This window comes from Microcaecilia unicolor, chromosome 5 (genome assembly GCF_901765095.1).
Source record: "Microcaecilia unicolor chromosome 5, aMicUni1.1, whole genome shotgun sequence".
Taxonomy (NCBI): Eukaryota; Metazoa; Chordata; class Amphibia; order Gymnophiona; family Siphonopidae; genus Microcaecilia; species Microcaecilia unicolor.
Genome location: NC_044035.1, coordinates 207650004 through 207668751, shown reverse-complemented (window position 1 = coordinate 207668751; position 18748 = coordinate 207650004). Strand labels below are relative to the sequence as shown.

At 45.8% G+C, this 18748-nt stretch overlaps 1 protein-coding gene across 3 annotated transcripts in view; it reads right to left on the bottom strand.

The window, feature by feature from the left end:
• HERPUD1 (homocysteine inducible ER protein with ubiquitin like domain 1) overlaps positions 1-18748 on the bottom strand; it is a 153960-nt gene that overhangs the window by 37565 nt on the left and 97647 nt on the right. For all 3 annotated transcript variants that reach the window (XM_030203724.1, XM_030203726.1, XM_030203725.1), the window contains exons 4-5: positions 13554-13675; positions 5099-5224 (exon numbers count right to left, since the gene is read on the bottom strand). In XM_030203724.1, the coding sequence (XP_030059584.1) occupies positions 5099-5224; positions 13554-13675 (248 nt within the window). The remainder of the gene's footprint in view (positions 1-5098; positions 5225-13553; positions 13676-18748) is intronic.

Below are 18748 nucleotides of genomic sequence, written 5' to 3'. Positions count from 1 at the left end.
GCCAATTTGAGGAAAATAATTTGTGCCAGTCGATCTGGTACATTGAAAACATCACGAATTGGCATCGTTTCATTGATGAAGTATTTTTCTTATGGCATGGGGCGGAGGACCAATTAAAATCATTTTTGCAATGGTTGAATAACATCGATAGTAATTTAAAATTTACAATGACTAGTAGCAGCACTAATATCTCATTTTTAGACACTTGGATATATAAGGCACATGGTCAACTGCAGGTAACGGTGTATCATAAACCCACTGATCGCAATACTCTTCTATTATGGAATAGCCATCATCCATATAAATTAAAATGGTCTCTTCCGGTGGGACAGTGCTTATGTCTTCGTAGGATTTGTCCCACCGATGAAGCATTCAAAGTTCAAGCTTCTATCCTTACGTTGAAATTGCAAGCAAGAGGATATTCTCAAAAGTGTATACAACAAGCATACAAAAGAGCTTGGTATGCCCAACGCCCGTTATTATTATTAGATAAGCAGAAAGAACAAATGGAACAAATGGTTTGTGTATTGGGCTTTTCCACTTTGGCTCCTGAGGTGGCACATTTAATACACAAGCATTGGCAGGTGCTTGCATTTCATCCAGGTTTTCGCCAACATCCCTGCATTGCTTACACTCGGGGTAGGAATCTCAAGGATCAATTGGTACATACAAATTTTCCCCCGATATCTAGATCGAGAGATCAAGGATGCCAGCAACCATGTGGTCAATGTCAGTTTTGCACACAAACCATGACATTGTTCCAATGGACTCATGCAGGCACTCTATGTACATATAAGATGGAACATCGTACCACATGTCTTTCATCGTATGTTGTGTATATTATATTTTGTCCTTGTTCTCTATACTATGTGGGGCGTACAATTAGAACCATGAGAATACGTTTGGCGGAACATAAAAGTCGTCTTACAACAAAGACTTTGACTGCCCCATTAGTCTCTCATTGTTTACAACACCATCATGTTTTTTCAGATCTTCGATGGTTTATTATAGAGCAGGTATTAGAGTCACATGGAGGTCGGGACCGGACTTCAAGTTTAATCAGGAGAGAGCAGTGGTGGATACATAAGTTACAAAGTATTAGCCCACAGGGATTGAATGAAACTGTGGAATGGAACTCTATCATTTGATCTAAGTCTCTTTCAACGAACATTTATCCAAAAGGATTAATATTATTCTATTCTCTTCCATTCCATTCTTTTCTTAAATATTGGGACATAGTTATCTCTCCAGTGGGGTCAAGATGCTTATATGGTAGTAAGGATATTATTCATTGTGTTTGGTTGGACTATATTATTGGCTCAAGATTTTTTGTTTTTACAGTGACGTCATGATGAAGCGACAGCTGTTGGTAGCCTTTAAATAGCGCAATCAAAGAACTTGTGAGTGCAACATAAGCATTCAGCGTCGGTGTCTCAGCTTACAGGTCACTGTGGACCTGTTGTGGGCAATTAACCCGAGTCCCTGAGGAAAGCATTGAAACCCGCGGTGTCGGCCGCAACCAGGGGAAGCCTATGTGGATTACAGAATTTAGAGACATGGACATGGCTTAAAGATAAGATAAGTTTATTATTTTTTATTGAGCACATTCAGTTTGAGCACTCTTGCGTGTTTGCAATAGCACTTATAAAAAATTATAATCAAGGGAAAGCCCGATGAAGAGATGCTATGCCACTAGGCAAAATAACCAATGATATTGCCTTTATAAGTGGTATCTTCCGAGGGTTCTCTTATATAAAAATAAAGAACAAATCATACCAAGAACTTGTATATATAAAAACAATGCTTAAAGAGAAAAAGTAAAAGGTATTGCTATTTGCAGGCATTGAGTTCAGATCTTTGGTTTTGTAGTTCAGTTGGTTGAGTTTACCAAAGAGCATTTTTTGGGGAGATTTTGTGGTGTTATAAAGATGACTAAACTACTACCAAATCGGGAAATTATTGTATATAAAACAAAGTACGTTTTTTTTAACATTCCATAACAACCTGTACTCCCTGTTATTAAATAATTTTACATTTTATTCATCTTACTCTATAACACTTTATACAAAAACACTTAAATCCCCCATATCACATACATATATTATAATCCAATGTTACTAACGTTGTTGAGACTTCTTATGAGTGACAAATCCTGCTCATATAGACCACCTAGAACCTTAATAATGTCTTGCTCAGCATTTGTTCAATATTGGCTTTTTCTGTATCAAAAGTCCTTCCATTAAATAAATAAATTCTTGTCCTTGAATGTTATAGCAGGTCTACATAATCCCAGAAAGTCAATTGTTCAGCACAATAACGACAAAAGCACTGATAGCGTCTTCAAAAAACCTTTAGACGTAATCTTCCTCCAATAAGAAGTCCCAGCAATCTCAGGTTAAAATGGCTCCTTCCAAGCCCACTTATTCTCCCCGTCAGTTCTTTAAATATCACGGTTCTCTCATAAGAAGTCTCAACAACGTTAGTAACATTGGATTATAATATATGTATGTGATATGGGGGATTTAAGTGTTTTTGTATAAAGTGTTATAGAGTAAGATGAATAAAATGTAAAATTATTTAATAACAGGGAGTACAGGTTGTTATAAAGATGACAGCATATATTCAAATTAAATGGATAATTGGAAGTAGAATTAAACTCGCCTTTCATTGGGGCACATGGAATCACATTTTCACGCCATCTCATTTGTAGGAATTTACATTTTAGATACATATGGATTATTCTGTTTTTAGGCATGTTTCAGGGACAAGTGGTTTATAGGTCAAAATAAAAATATTTTTTAAAATCAGATCTTTTGTTTAAACATAACTAAATGGGCTATAAGCCCCTAATGCAGTCCATTGGCTTTCTTTTATTCTGTTTTAGTGACCTTTAACAGGAGAAAACAAAATCGCTGCATGAATATAACACGTGCTAGAGTGCCTCTATAACTAGCCCCTCCAAATGACACACTGATTACGATTTACAACAAATTACTACTCTACCTATATTCTGTTCCGTTATTATATTTTTTCTGTGTACATCCGTATGCTGCACAAATTGACATGTTTGAAAATATAAGTGAGATTAAATACAAATGCTACCAACAATAAAGAGTGACAACATGGATGCAGCAGCTCATATGTTTTTGCTTGCTTTGTTTTGAGAGTATGGCGATGACTGCTTCACTGGGAAGGGAAAACAGATTGGATAGGGACACAAAGGGGCACTACTGGAAAGGGGGGAGGAGATAGGGACACAGAGGGCACTATTGGAAAGGGGAGGAGGAGATAGGGACGTGAAAAAGGGATGAGATGGGGGACAAAGAGGTAATTTTGGAAAAGGGAAAAGATGGTAACACAGATCAGTGCCAAATAGATGTAGAGAAGGAAAGGAAGAAGACAAAAGGAGAGAGAAGAAATGGAGAGGCCAGCCTGAATTTGTAAGGCTGACTCATGGAATACGGAAAAAAAGACTGGAATCAGCCAAATTCCCAAACAACAAAGGTAGAAAAAAAAACCCATTATTTTTATTTAATACTTTGTAAAGACTGAGATGTACCTGCTTTGTAAAATGTATATTTTTCTATGTTTATTTTGTGACGTACAGGAGAAAATGCTTTTCTGTTTTTTTTTTTTTTTTAACCAGTATTCCACTGTTTATAGAGTCTGGTTTTCTTGGGCAGAGAGGAGGGGGGTCTCTATTTCAACTTTTGTTGTTGTTTTTTTTGTGGCTCCCTATTCTGTATTAGGTTGGTAGGATGGAATGTTGTCGCAGTTTGGGTTTCTGCTTGTGCTTGTGACCTGGGTTGGCCACTGTTGGAAGCTGGATACTGGGCTAGATGGACCTTTGGTCTGACCCAGTATGACTACTCATGTTATATAGATGAGGGTCTGTTCATGTTCTGCATGTGCGACTGAGGTGAAGAATTCTGCTAGTATGTAGTGTCTGTGTAGGAATGTGTAACAGTGCAGTTTGTTTCAGTTTCCCAATAGTAGGTATATTGGTGCTCGAGAACCCAGTGTAATATATATTGCATTGTCTTTTCATAGGTGGGTTAGGGCTGTTATGGTGTGGTAAGTTTTGTGTTCTAGGGCAGCGTTTCCCAAGTTGGTACTGGAGTACCCCATTGCCAGTCAGGTTTTCAGGATATCCACATTAAATATGCATGAAATTGATTTGCATATACTGCCTCCATTACATGTAAATCTTTTTCATGCAGATTCATTGTGGATAGCCTGAAAACCTGAATGGCAAAGTGTCTAGCCCTATTTGAAAGTGGGCTCAGCCACTCTGGGGCAAGGGCCGCCTTTGGTGGTCCTTGTCAACCAAAATAAAAATCCCGAAGACTAGTGGTCTCCACATCCTGTAGAGTCACCACACAAACAAAAGCCCATCTGATTTAAACGAGGTGTCTAGCAGTGGAAGGAATGTGTGTGCTATTCCTGAGGTGATGGTCACGATTTGAATATTTTTACTTTCTAGTTAAGAAGACAAGTTGCCTGCTCTGGCCAGTCCAGGGACCTCTTCTGCGTCCTGCCTCTGATGTAACTTACTGTTTCCTTGTAGGCAGGATGCAACAGAGACAGCCCGTATTAATCAGTGCCCGCCACAGTCCTTGAGCAACAACACAGACACTGCTGGCTAGCTGACACCAACCGGCGCCTATTTTATAAAAGTCTGCTCCCCCTGAAATCAAAACCTGGCTACGCCTCTGAGGTGTACCTATCACATTTAAAACCAAAACAATCCCTCCCCCTAAGTCACTGCATTTATAAAGGCAAAGGTAGCGGAAGAGTAGCCTAACAGCTAGAGCAGTGGACTAGGAACTAGGAAGACCAGTTCAAATCCCACCGAGCCTCCTTGTGATCTTTGGCTAGTCACTTAATCTGAATGTAATTCACCTTGAACTATTACTGAAAAAGTTCAGAGCTAAATCCAAAATCTTCCCTACACAAGAATTTTACTATGCCATAACCACCAGAAGCAAATACCAAGCTGATTATGTTTCTGAAAATACTTTGGAATAATGGGAATCAGCTTCAGAAATCCAGTGCGTCTTGAATAAGGGGGGGGGGAAAAAAAAAGAAATATACTTACTACTGCATGTAGTACTGCCTTGCATACATCTGCTGCTGGAACCAAAAAAGCTGCTGTGGACTATATGCAGTATATGCAGGGAAGACTGGACCCATACCTTGGAGCTGCGGCTGTGTTGATGTAAACCTTTAAAGATTTTAAAACAAATGATTAGTGAATGCATTCCAGTGCCTTTTCTGCTCTGCTTCAGTGCCTTTAATACCCTCCCTTCCAACACAGAACACATTGCATTTCTACACTCTTGACTAAGGCCCAGATGCATTAAAGTTGTCGGTAATTCCCGTTCTCTACCGATTCCATAGCGAAAGGAAAGGGAATGCAAATGAGCTACTCGTTGTAGCTCCGTTGCATTCACCATTATCTCGGTAGCATGTCGGAGAATCATTTGGTCCTCTTCCAGGTCTCTTCAGCCAATCAAGCATGTCTAGCTTGCTGGTGTCAGCTAAACGCACTCTGATTGGCTGAAGAGACCTGGAAGAGGAGCATAATGGAAAGGGACGTCCCAAACTCCGGATCGACTCGCACGCCCCCGATTCCCTTCTCCTCGCACAGCTACAGAAGGTGAGCAGCGCCGGGGAGACAAAACTAAAAAAACAAAACAAAAAAAAAAACGGCGAAAAGACAAATAAAAGATGTCCCTCACAAGTGCAGGCAGAGTACGTCCATAAAGGCCGCCCCTCACGTGCGCTCGCTGCTTTTTTTTTTTTCTTTACCTTTTTTTGGGGCTCTTTTCCTTTCCGATTCCCTCACAGGAGCCCTAACGAGAGGTACAGACCTCCCGTTAGGGTTCCCACGGTAAGGGAATCGGAAAAACGGTAGTGCATCTCATTATAATAGCCTTTGGATAATTTGCATTCCGTTTTCATTGCCTGCTACCGTGACAGGGAAAATGCCCTTAGTGCATGCCCCCGGTAAACTACTTGCGTTTTAAACTGGCTGGAACCAGTTTAAAACGCAAGTTGTGGGCTCGTTAGGTTTAGTGCATCTGGCCCTCAGTGACAAGTTTTGGTAGATAAGTGACATGTAACAGCATTAATATGTTGGTGCCAAGTGACAGGTATCATGAGAATTATCCATGCTGAAATATGACCATTCTAAACATGGACAATTATAGGCTATGTTATTAGCTTCCATCACCAACGAATGGATGCAAAAAAGATTTAGATGCTCAAGTCACTGGGTGCCTTCTGTTAGCCTGGCTCCAGTGTTGAAAAGCCACCATTGTCAATGAATCTGAGATGCTACCGCTGGGTGGTTCCCTAGCCCCAGAAGAGGCTGAAGGGAGAGAATAAGGAAAAAAAATCCATTAGACAATACTTCAAGAGCCAGAAAAGCAAATGTTATAAAGAAAATAACCAGGAACATTTTTGCCTTTGAAATTAGTGCGTTTGGTACCCACAGTATCTCAGAATTTCCATCTCTATTAGTGAGCATTTACTGTCAACTAATGCTAACATGTGACTCCAACTCAGACAACTATTCTAATACAATCTTAATTATTTATGTATTTTACAATTTTCAATGTCAATGTCACCAATCCTGAACTTGAACTTTGGACTGCCAACCTGATTATAGGTAATACACTAGATTTAAGAGGTTGGCTCATCCCCTTCTGAACTCCTAAATCAGGGCCTGAAAGTACTGCAATTGTTCTTAATAGAAATAAGGACTTGAAAGCTAAAACAGCAGCTTTAGTCTGATGCAGGGGCGTAGCCACGGGTGGGCCTGGACGGGCCCAGGCCCAGCCACTTTTGCTCCAGGCCCGCCCAGCCTTTTCTGCCCGCTCTCCCCATCCGCGTGGTCTGCTCACTTTTACTGCCCTGAAGCGCCGTTCTCCCTCCAGCACCGGCGATTCCCATAACCAGCCTTCTGCCAGCGCGTGTCGTTGAGGCCTCTTCTCAGGCATGTGCCGCCTACTTTGCAACTTCCTGCGTCCCACCTTTGCAGAAAACAGGAAGTTGCAGAGTAGGCGGGACGTGCCTGAGAAGAGGCTACGACGACGCGCGCTGGCAGAAGGCTGGCTATGGGAATCGCTGGTGCTGGAGGGAGAACGGCGCTTCAGGTCAGTAAAAATGACCAGAACTGACAATGTGCAGGGGGCTGTCACGGGGAGGGGGGGGGGGGGGGTAGCGGATGGAGAGGAAATGTGACTGCGGCAGGTGGGGGTGGTAGTGGGTGGAGAGGAAATGCGAGGCCTGTGCCCACCCAGTCCACCTCCAGGCCCATCTAAAAATTAAACTCTGGCTACGCTACTGGTCTGATGAAGTTTTTATTCTTATTTACGCAGATCTGATTGAGTTTATTATGAGCAATATGAATTCCCATCTAAAAACAGTAGGATGCCTTGCACCAAATTTTGTTTCAATACAAGACCAGAAGAGAAAGGGGAAGAGGGACTGGAACATATTATGGGGAAGAAAAAGGTGAAGGCTTGGGGAAAATAAAAATGAAACACAAAACAGAGCAAAAAGGTAAAATTATGTATCATACCTGATAATTTTCTTTCCATTAATCATAGCTGATCAATCCATAGACTGGTGGGTTGTGTCCATCTACCAGCAGGTGGAGATAGAGAGCAAACTTTTGCCTCCCTATATGTGGTCATGTGCTGCCGGAAACTCCTCAGTATGTCGATATCAAAGCTCCATCCGCAGGACTCAGCACTTAGAGAATTACACCCACAAAGGGACACTCTGCCCAGCTCACCACCGCCGAAACGGGGGAGGGGAATTAACCCAGCTCATCCCCACACAAGTGGGGGAGGGGAATCCGTCCAGCTCATCCCCGCGGAGCGGGGGAGGGACACCACCCCGCCGATGCGGGGGGATCTGGCTTATCCTGCAACCGCAACCGCGGGAGGAGCTGACTGACCCTAACACCGCCGAAGCGGGAGGGGTACAAAGCTGCCCTACAGCCGCACGAAGCGGGAGGGAGTGCCGGCAGAATTTAAGTCTCAATCCAGCCCCGTAAAACGGAGGGGAGAGGAATGCAGCAGCTCACTGTAACACAAACTCGTCTCAACTCTTGAAGAATCCAAGTGAAAAAACTTGAACACGAAGTCCTCCTGAAGTAACTGAAGACTAAACTTGAACCTAAAATTCAACCAGAATATAAACAGTACAGATATCTGGGCGGGGCTATGGATTGATCAGCTATGATTAATGGAAAGAAAATTATCAGGTATGATACATAATTTTACCTTCCATATCATCAAGCTGATCAATCCATAGACTGGTGGGATGTACCGAAGCAGTACTCACCCAGGGTGGGACATAGAAATCCCTGACCGCAACACTGAAGCTCCAAACCGGGCCTCCGCCCGTGCCGCCACAGTCAAGCGGTAATGCTTGGAGAATGTATGGGCCGATGCCCAAGTTGCCGCCTTGCATATCTCTTCCAAAGAGACGGACCCGGCCTCTGCCATCGAGGCCGCCTGAGCTCTAGTGGAGTGAGCCTTCAGCTGGATAGGCGGCACCTTCCCTGCGGCCACATAAGCCGCTGCAATGGCTTTCTTGACCCATCTTGCCACTGTAGGCTTAGCAGCCTGCAGACCCTTACGAGGACCTGCAAACAGGACAAACAGATGATCCGATTTCCGGAAATCATTGGTCACTTCCAAGTATCTGATGATGACTCGTCTCACATCCAGATATTTAAGAGCAGAGTACTCCTCTGGGTAATCCTCCCTACGAAAGGAAGGGAGACAGAGCTGCTGATTCACATGGAAGCGAGAAACAATCTTGGGCAGGAAGGAAGGCACTGTGCGAATAGTCACTCCTGCCTCAGTAAACTGCAGAAAGGCTCTCGACATGAGAGCGCCTGGAGCTCGGAAACTCTTCTGGCTGAAGTGATAGCCACCAAAAAGACTGCTTTCAACGTCAGGTCTTTCAGAGATGCCCTCGACAAGGGTTCAAAAGGCGGCTTCTGTAATGCTCTTAGCACCAGATTGAGATTCCACGCAGGCACCACCGAGTGCAGAGGAGGGCGCAGGTGATTAACTCCCTTGAGAAAACGCACCACATCTGGCTGCGAAGCCAGGGAAGCACCCTTCAGGCGGCCCCTGAAGCAAGCCAGGGCCGCTACCTGGACTTTAAGGGAACTGAGCGACAGGCCTTTCTCCAGACCTTCTTGCAGGAATGCCAACACTGAAGAAATTGGAGCAGTGAATGGAGAAAATGAGCCTGCTTCACACCACGCTGCAAAGGTACGCCAAACCCTGGCGTAAGCAGTAGAAGTAGAGCGCTTCCTCGCTCTCAGCATAGTGGCGATGACCTTGTCTGAGAAGCCCTTCTTCCTCAGACGCTGCCGCTCAATAGCCAGGCCGTAAGACCAAAGGGGGAAGGATCCTCCATCACCACAGGACCCTGATGCAACAGGCCCTGCTCCACTGGCAGCCGCAGAGGATCGTCGACTGAGAGCCTGATCAAGTCCGCATACCAGGGACGTCTGGGCCAATCCGGACCCACCAGGATTATCTGGCCTGGATGCTTTGCCACCCGGTCTAGCACCCTGCCCAACATGGGCCAGGGCGGGAACACATAGAGAAGCTCTTGTGTCGGCCACTGTTGGAGAAGAGCATCTACTCCCAGGGATCGAGGGTCCCGTCCTCTGCTGAAAAAGCGCGGCACTTGGCAATTGGCCGATGACGCCATCAGATCTAGGCTCGGCTGGCCCCAGCGCTTCGTGATGTCCAAGAACGCCTGAGCAGATAGCTGCCACTCTCCGGGATCCAAGGTATGGCGACTGAGAAAGTCCGCCTTGACATTCATGACTCCGGCAATGTGGGCCGCTGACAGCTGTTCCAGGTTCGCTTCCGCCCACTGGCATAGACTCATAGCCTCCTTGGCTAGAGGGGCGCTCTTGGTACCTCCCTGGCGGTTGACATAGGCCACAGCCGTGGCATTGTCCGACAGGACCCGTACTGGCTTCAACGCCAGTACCGGGATGAACTCCAAAAGCGCCAACCGAATGGCTCTGAGTTCCAGGAGGTTGATAGACCACTTTGCCTCTGCAGGAGACCAGAGCCCCTGCGCTGTCCTTCCCAAGCAGTGGGCTCCCCAGCCCGACAAAGAGGCGTCCGTCGTGACAACAATCCACTCCGGGGTCACCAGAGGCATTCCCGCAGACAGCTTGTCTGTCTGCATCCACCAGCTCAGCGCCTTGCGCACTGCTGGGTCCAAGGGAAGGCGCACAGCATAATCCTCCGACACCGGAGTCCAGCGCTGCAGCAGAGAGTGTTGTAGTGGTCTCATATGAGCCCTGGCCCAGGGCACTACTTCCATCGTGGCCGTCATAGAGCCCAACAGCTGCACATAGTCCCAAGCCCGAAGAGGAGAGGCTACTAGGAACTGGTCCACCTGAGCCTGAAGTTTGACAATCCGATTGTCTGGCAGGAACACTCTGCCCACTTGGGTGTCGAATCGAACTCCCAGATACTCCAGGGACTGAGTCGGGCGCAGCTGGCTTTTCTCCCAGTTGATGATCCACCCCAGGGAGCTCAAAAGAGCAACCACCCGGTTCACAGCTTTGCCGCACTCTGCATAAGAGGGGGCTCGGATCAACCAGTCGTCCAGATAAGGATGGACTTGTACTCCTTCCTTCCTCAGGAAGGCCGCGATGACCACCATGACTTTGGAAAAGGTCCGCGGAGCAGTAGCCAACCCGAACGGGAGGGCTCTGAACTGGAAGTGTCGGCCCAGGACTGCAAAACGCAGAAAGCGTTGATGGGGAGGCCAGATGGGAATATGCAAGTACGCTTCCTTGATGTCCAAGGATGCCAGGTACTCCCCTACCTTCACTGCCGCTATAACAGAGCGGAGAGTCTCCATGCGAAAGTGCCGAACTTTCAAGGCCCGATTGACCCCTTTGAGGTCGAGGATAGGCCGTACAGAACCTCCTTTCTTTGGTACCACAAAGTAAATGGAGTAACGTCCCTTGCCAAGCTGATTTTCTGGCACCGGAACGACCGCACCCAGGCGGATCAGATTGTCCAAGGTCTGCTGCACTGCCACAGCTTTGACCGGACACTTGCAGGGAGAGAGTACAAACCCGTCTCTTAAGGGTCGGCAGAACTCTAGCTTGTAGCCGTCTTTGATGACTTCCAGCACCCAAGCGTCTGAAGTTATTGTGGTCCACTCGCCCAGAAACGAGGACAGCCGTCCTCCAATCTGCACTGGGGTGTGGACCAAGGCCCCGTCACTGGGTACGAGACCCTGGGGGAGGACCGGAGGGAGCACCTCCGGGACGGCGGTCTCTGCGAAAGGAATGCTGCTTGGGGGAGAAGTTCCTCTTGAAGGAAGAGGAGGCAGAAGAGCCCGACCTGCCCGGGCGGTACCGACGGGCTTCCTGAAACCGTCCTCTGGAGGTACCGGGACGAGTACTAGCCCGAGCCCTGACCTCTGGTAACTTCTTGCCCTTAGACGTGCCGAGATCGGTCACGATTTTGTCCAGCTCGACCCCAAAGAGCAGCTTGCCTTTAAAAGGCAATATAGCCAGGCGGGATTTAGAGGCGTGGTCAGCAGACCTATGCTTCAGCCAAAGCCACCGCCGCGCAGAGACTGTCTGAGCCATGCCTTTAGCTGAGGCTCTCAAGACATCATACAGCAAGTCTGCCAAATAGGCTAAGCCCGATTCCAGGGCCGGCCAATCAGCCCTCAAGGAATGATCCGAGGGGGAAGCCCGCTGCACCATAGACAGGCACGCCCTGGCCACATAGGAACCGCAAACCGAGGCCTGCAAACTTAAAGCAGTCGCCTCAAAGGACGACCTTAAGGCCGCCTCCAATCTTCTGTCTTGGGCGTCCTTTAGGGCCGTGCCACCTTCCACCGGCAACGCCGTTTTCTTAGTCACCGCAGTGATTAAAGAATCCACGGTAGGCCACAGATAGGCCTCACGTTCACTTTCAGGCAAAGGATAGAGGCGGGACATAGCCCTAGCCACTTTAAGGCTCGCTTCCGGGACATCCCATTGAGCCGAAATTAAGGTGTGCATGGCATCATGCACGTGGAAGGTTCTAGGCGGGCGCTTCGTCCCCAGCATAATGGCAGAGCCAACAGGGGCTGAGGGAGAGACGTCCTCCGGAGAGGAAATCTTCAAAATGCCCATGGCCTGCACTAACAGGTTGGGCAAATCCTCTGAGCTAAAGAGCCGCGCTGCAGAGGGGTCATCCGCTCCATCCGAGCGGGGATCCGTCTCCTCCAAGGAATCCGCAAAGGACCGTTGGGAGAACTCAGATACGCTGCCCTCATCTACATCGGAGGAGACAAAGTCCTCCAAGGCCTGGGAATCAACCCGAGGGCGTTTACCTCCGGGGGCCTCAATCTCTTTACCAGACGAGGGAGCAGGGGCAGCGTTTTGCATAAGGAAGGCCTGATGCAGCAGCAAAACAAACTCGGGGGAGAAACCCCCCAGACTATGCACTTCCGCAGCCTGGGCCACAGCCCTAGACGCACCCTCAACCGGCGCTCGCAAGAGCGGGGGAGAGACATGCTGCGCATCCAAGATGGCGTCCGGCGCGACACTCCGCAAAGGAGCTGCACGGGAAGAACGGCGCTTAAGTTTAGCCGCTTCTGTGCCGTCGCCCAAATTAAGGGCGTTCATGGCATCAATGTCTCCCACCTCAAGGGCGGCACAAGAAGAAGCCGTCCGAGCCGCGTGGCCGACCAATATGGCGGAGGCGAGCCGCGGGGGATGGGCGTTTATGGCGGGAAAAACCGCCACACCGGAGGAAGGACCGAGACACTCATCGGTCACGAAACTGTCACCCAACAAGAGCGAATCAGACTTTAAGACCCCCGCATCCCCTCTGGAAGCGCACACGCGATCCGGGGAGCGACTCTTTGCGCCCTCGCCCTCCGACGCCATGGGCCACGTGGAGACCAATCGGGGAACCCCCTGCCCGCTATAAAAAGTAAAAATTACCTGCTGTCCGCTCCGAGCTGTAACGACCTGGTGTCCCAGTGAGTAGCTGCAATAAACGTTTAAATAAACGTCGAAATAAACGCCTTTAAGGACGTTCAAAAACTTTTTTTTTTTTTAAACGGAGCCAGCGGGAGGGGGGAGAAAAGGAGGGACCTGGCGCCACCAGGTTTGCACTTGCTCAAGAAGAGCCCTCAACCCCAGGCACTCAACAAAACCTAAAAATTAGGCTTGGAGGCCTAGCCAGAGCTGCTGCTGTGTGTGACCACCACCTGCTGAGATAGAGAACATACTGGGGAGTTTCCGGCAGCACATGACCACATATAGGGAGGCAAAAGTTTGCTCTCTATCTCCACCTGCTGGTAGATGGACACAACCCACCAGTCTATGGATTGATCAGCTTGATGATATGGAAAGGTGAATTATACAAGAGGAATAACTTTCCTGGCTTCTAAAATGTTGGCTGACACCCACTTTTTCAGCCCCACAAACATGATCAGCAGGTGATGCAATTGAAAGGCATACAAGACCTGTTTACCTAGCATTGCTTCCCTGAAGGTTCTGTGGTAGTATTCTTTGCCTCACACCATCACTTGGATGATTTACAGATTCTTGAATTCTTCCTGAATTATCTGTGAGTAGCTGCTTGGCTTCTGAAATCTAACCATAAAATATAGAATAAACTGACAGGGACTTAACAGCATCTAAAGCTTAAATTAGTAAAGTCTAAATGTGTGTGTATTACACAAATTATATATATTATTATTATTATTACTACATTTGTATCCCACATTATCCCACCTTTTTGCAGGCCCAATGTGGCTTACAATTCATCATGGATACTGGAAATAGAAAAGAATGTACATTTGGTTTTACTGCAGTTTTGGGTACATGATGGTGAAATAAATATTGGAAATAGAAAAGAGTATACATTTGTTTTAGCAGAAGTTTTGGTTACATGATGGTAAAATACATGATAGTGTTAAAGCCATAGACATTAGGTGCATGATAGTGTGAAAGCAGAAGACATTAAAGAACATTCCTGGGTGTCTTAAAGAAAGTAGAGTTACGCGTGTTGTTCTTTATGATATATTTTGTCGAAGAGATACGTTTTCAGGAGTTTGCTGAAATTGGTCATTTCGTAGACCGATTTCAGGTTACGTGGCAGTGAATTCCAGAGCTGTGTGCTTGTATAGGAAAAGGTTGATGAATGCACTGATTTGTATTTCAAGCCTTTACATTTGGGAGGATGAAGATTGAGGAATGTGCGGGAGGAGTTTTTTGCATTTCTGGGTGGTAGTTCTATTAGGTCCGACATGTAGGCTGGGGCGTCGCCATGGATGATTTTATGGATCAAGGTACAGAGTTTGAACGTGATGCGTTCTTTGAGTGGGAGCCAGTGTAGTTTTTCTCGAAGGGGTGTTGCGCGTTCGTATTTTGGTTTGCCAAATATAAGTCTGGCTGTTATACTTTTCTATAAGGAGTTCATGCCAAATTAATGTTTTAACAAGAACAGTTCGGGTTCGGTAAAGCACTAAACTTGAAATAGTGAGTCCTCTGCAAAAATACAGGAAAAGGAATTTAATTATATCACAAATGCTTTCTACTTATTACAAATTTTGTAAACTCCCATTTTTATTTGCTCATACACATATCAAGAACTGGTATCTCAAAGAACAAAAAATATAAAGTTCCCCACCTTTTATTATAGGTCCCTAACAAAACATGAAGGATATAAATAAAAGCAATCTAGCAGAGTGCTACACCTACATATAGGTGTATCACTGCTACCCACTGAAACCTTGAGCTGCTTCAATCCTCAGAATAAAAAAAAAAATTATTGAGAAGGCTCATAAAAACGGCCATACTGGGTCAGACCCCAATGGTCCATCTAGCCCAGTACCTTGTTTCTAACAATGGCCAATTCAGGTCACATGTTACCTGGCAGAAACCCAAATACTAACATTCCATGCTACCAATCACAGGGCAAGCAGTGGCTTCCCTATGTCTGTCTCAACAGCAGACTATGGACTTCCTCCAGGAACTTGTCCAAACCTTTTTCAAAAGCTCAGATACATCTTCCAGCAAAGAGTTCCAGAGCTTAACTATTCGTTGAGTGAAAATTTTCCTTCTATTTGTTTTATTTCCAGCTTTGTACTTTTTGAAAGAGTAAAAAAGAAATCTATTCTACTTTTCTACACCACTCATGATTGAGGTCTACAAAATCCTATCTCCTCATCTGTCTTTTCCAAGCTAAAGAGCCATAACCTCTTTAGCCTTTCCTCATGAGATGAGATCCCCTTTTATCATTTTGGTGGCACTTCTTTGAACCTTTCCTCACTCCGCTATATCTTTAAAAAAAAAAAAAAAAAACAGCGACCAGAACTGAATGCAGTACTTTAGGTGATGTCACACCATGGAATGATACAGAAGAATTACAGTATTCAGTCTTTTTCCACACTTTTCCTAACTCCTAGCATCTTGTTTGCTTTTCAGCGTATTATCTACGACACCTAGATCTTTTTCTTGGGTGCTGACCTCCAAGGCGCACCCTAGCATCAGGTAACTAATTTGGATTGTTCTTCTCAATGTGCATCACTTTGCATTTGTCCACATTAAATTTCATCTGCCATTCGGATGCTGTCTTCCTGTAATTTTTCACTGTCCGCATATGTTTTACCCTTGAATAAGCTCAAATATCTTGCCATTTAACATATTTATAATGATAAAGTACAAATGTCTCCCAATTGCAAACACTTGGTCCTATGTTCTTGGATTTTTCCATTTTTCAGATATGCCTCCCATGAAAGTAAAACAGAAGAAAAAGCACAAGAGGGCCTTATAATCAAGAGTCCTTTAATTGAGACCTGACACAGGCCATGTTTCAAAACACATGTGCTTGTATCAGGGGTCTAACAGATTAAAACACAATGTAAATAAAACAAATATGCTTAAACAGAAATGCAAATATCAAACCAATGAAAGTTACAACACGGATAATGTTCTTACAACTGCAAGATAGACATACTGGTGTCATTGAGAACAATGCTTATATAATGTGAATGAATCTGAAAATACTCTATTTAGTATGCAGAGTGAAAAACGAACTCACTAAAAAAAAAAAAAAAAAAAAAAAGTGCATAAGCGATAGGCTACTTACTAATCAATCTTATCCAAAAGAACTCAAACAAAACCGTGAATGAAATGGCTAAAAGACAAGATAAAAGCAGAAAAATCAAACTGGACATGAAAATGAACACTAGACATGAGGAGGTTAATTTGAAATAACCCAACGTAATGTTTAAACCAACAGAGGTTATATTTGTGCAGTGACGAATACGAAAATGAAAGGAGCCTTTTATTTTGAAAATAGACTTGTTAGAGTTCTTTATCTTGATCAAAAACAAACATGACCAGGAGTGTTGCTGTCAAAAAGCCCTTATCCCTGGGTCAAACTCAGCTCCCATATAGTCTCTCCCTGGATTTCACTAAATAGATCTTCTACATGTGTGGATATTAGTCTCAAACTCAAAACCAAAATGTTTACATCTGAATATGAAATAGAATTAATCAGGTGAAGTTCAGAAGCAAAGCTAAGCGTTTGGAATAATTTGAGTTTTCATGCCAACCACAAGCTTGTCTTGGATTAGCATTCTTTAGGAGACAGTAACCTATGAGGAGAGATCTTTAAATTTCTGTGTCTGGTCTACAAAACTCAATCACAAAAAAAAAAAAAAAAAAACACCCGACAGATCAAGGCAAGAACTATCAATATATAACTAACTATAACAGTGGGAAGCACAACTGATTAGTGTTAAGGTGAGAACTTGTCCTTACTGGTCAAACCAAGGTTATGGCTAACAGAATTTTCCAGGTCAGGTATTTCAGGGTCTGCTGAATTCATGCTCTTGAGCACTTCCAGTACCAAATTAAACAAGGGTGTTGTACACTCATGCAGATCATGATGTTCTGTCCAGCTTAGGGACTATTCTCCTGCCATGTTGCAAGGAGATCCAGTGATGAGTTATCTGCCTTGATGACTTACTGCTTACTTATTGCTCTGAAACCTTTGGTGATATTATAGAGAAAGAAATGACAGGTTTTAGCAGTCTGCTGAATATGTGCAGAGAAGGAGAGAGAGAGGAGTCGAAGATGACGCCAAGGTTACGAGCCGAGACAGGAAGGATGAGAATGTTATCCACAGAAATAGAGAATGGGGGAAGAGGAGAGGTTGGTTTAGGGGGAAAGATAAGAAGCTCGGTCATGTTTAGTTTCAGATGGCGGTGAGACATCCAGGCAGCAATGTCAAACTTCACCACTCACAGACAGCTTTGATATTACACTACCTCTTGAATTTGATCCTTTATCTGTTCCCACAGATCGACTATGGGATCAATTCCTTGCAATACAGGCTAAGGAGAAATTAGATCTTACCTGCTAATTTGCTTTCCTTTAGTCCCTCTAGACAGTCAGATGGGTTATGAACTCCCACCGGCAGATGGAAACTGAGAATACACTGAATTTCCAGTAGGCGTATAAGTGGGCTGTGCAGTCCCCTGAAAATCACTCTAAAATAGCAAGCAGAGGACCAGGCGACAAGACCACAAGAGAAGGAAACAAGCTAAAGAGTTTTCTAACTGAGGAGCGGATTCGGTGGCTCTGCTTCAGTCCCAGGTGAAGCAGTTATCTGCAGGTGTTGGGGGGGGGGGGGGGGGGGGGGGAAGAGTCCATGGCAGTGTCCCTGGGTTCCTTAGGCAAGGGCTCACAAGCACCCTCTGCAGCTTGTTCCCCCTTTTACAGTGGTCCCCTCAGTCTCTGGGTCTGGAGCTCAGGTTGCCTCTCTACGCTCTGGAGAGGGCCAGTTTGCATTGGTGGCTGGAGCGCTTTTGTCTTTTGGGGGTGTCAGTTTGCCTCCTCCGGAGTGGACAATAGTGACCATGGATGCCAGTCTCTCTGGATGGGGAGCTCATTGTGCAGGTCGTGTGGCTCTGGCCGTCAAGGAAGCAGTCTTGTCCATCCCTGGAAATCAGGGCAATCCGCCTAGCCTTAACCGCGTTTCAGGAGTATCTCCTGGGGAAGGCAGTGTGAGTTCCGACACTGCCACAGCCATGGTGTATCTCAATTGCCAGGGAGGCACAAAGTGCCTGCAGGGTAGTGACAGAAGCTGCTCTTCTCTTTGTTTGGGCAGAGGAGCGTCTCGTGGGTCTTAACAGCTCACTTCGCCGGGGTCAGAGTGCAATTTTGGATCTCAGAGAGTGGAGGCTCGATCCCCAGGTGTTCACGCTCGTGTTGCCAGTGCAGGTCTCACATGATGGACTTTGTCAATGTCCAGGTTCCTGGGTTTTTCAGCAGGCAGAGGGATAGGTGGGCAGACGGCCTGGATGCTCTGGTGCAACCTTGACTCACATCGGAGCTCCTTTACATGTTTCATCTGGCCTCTCATGGTCTGGTAATTCTGGTAGCACCCGATTGGTCCTGCAGACCATGGTATAGGGACTTGGTTCACCTGTTGGTGGGTCAACTTCTTCATCTGCTGTGCTCAGCTACCCTTGTGGCACAAGGGCCAGGCTCCCTGGAAGACCCAGCTTGATTCCCTTATGGCTGGCCCTTGAGTGAGCATGCTTAAGGAAGAGGAGTTACTCTGCCCCAATTATGGACAAGTCTTCTCATAGGCCTTCCACTTCCCTTGCCTATGGGCGCATTTGGCGGATCTTCGAGGATTGGTGTCAGGAT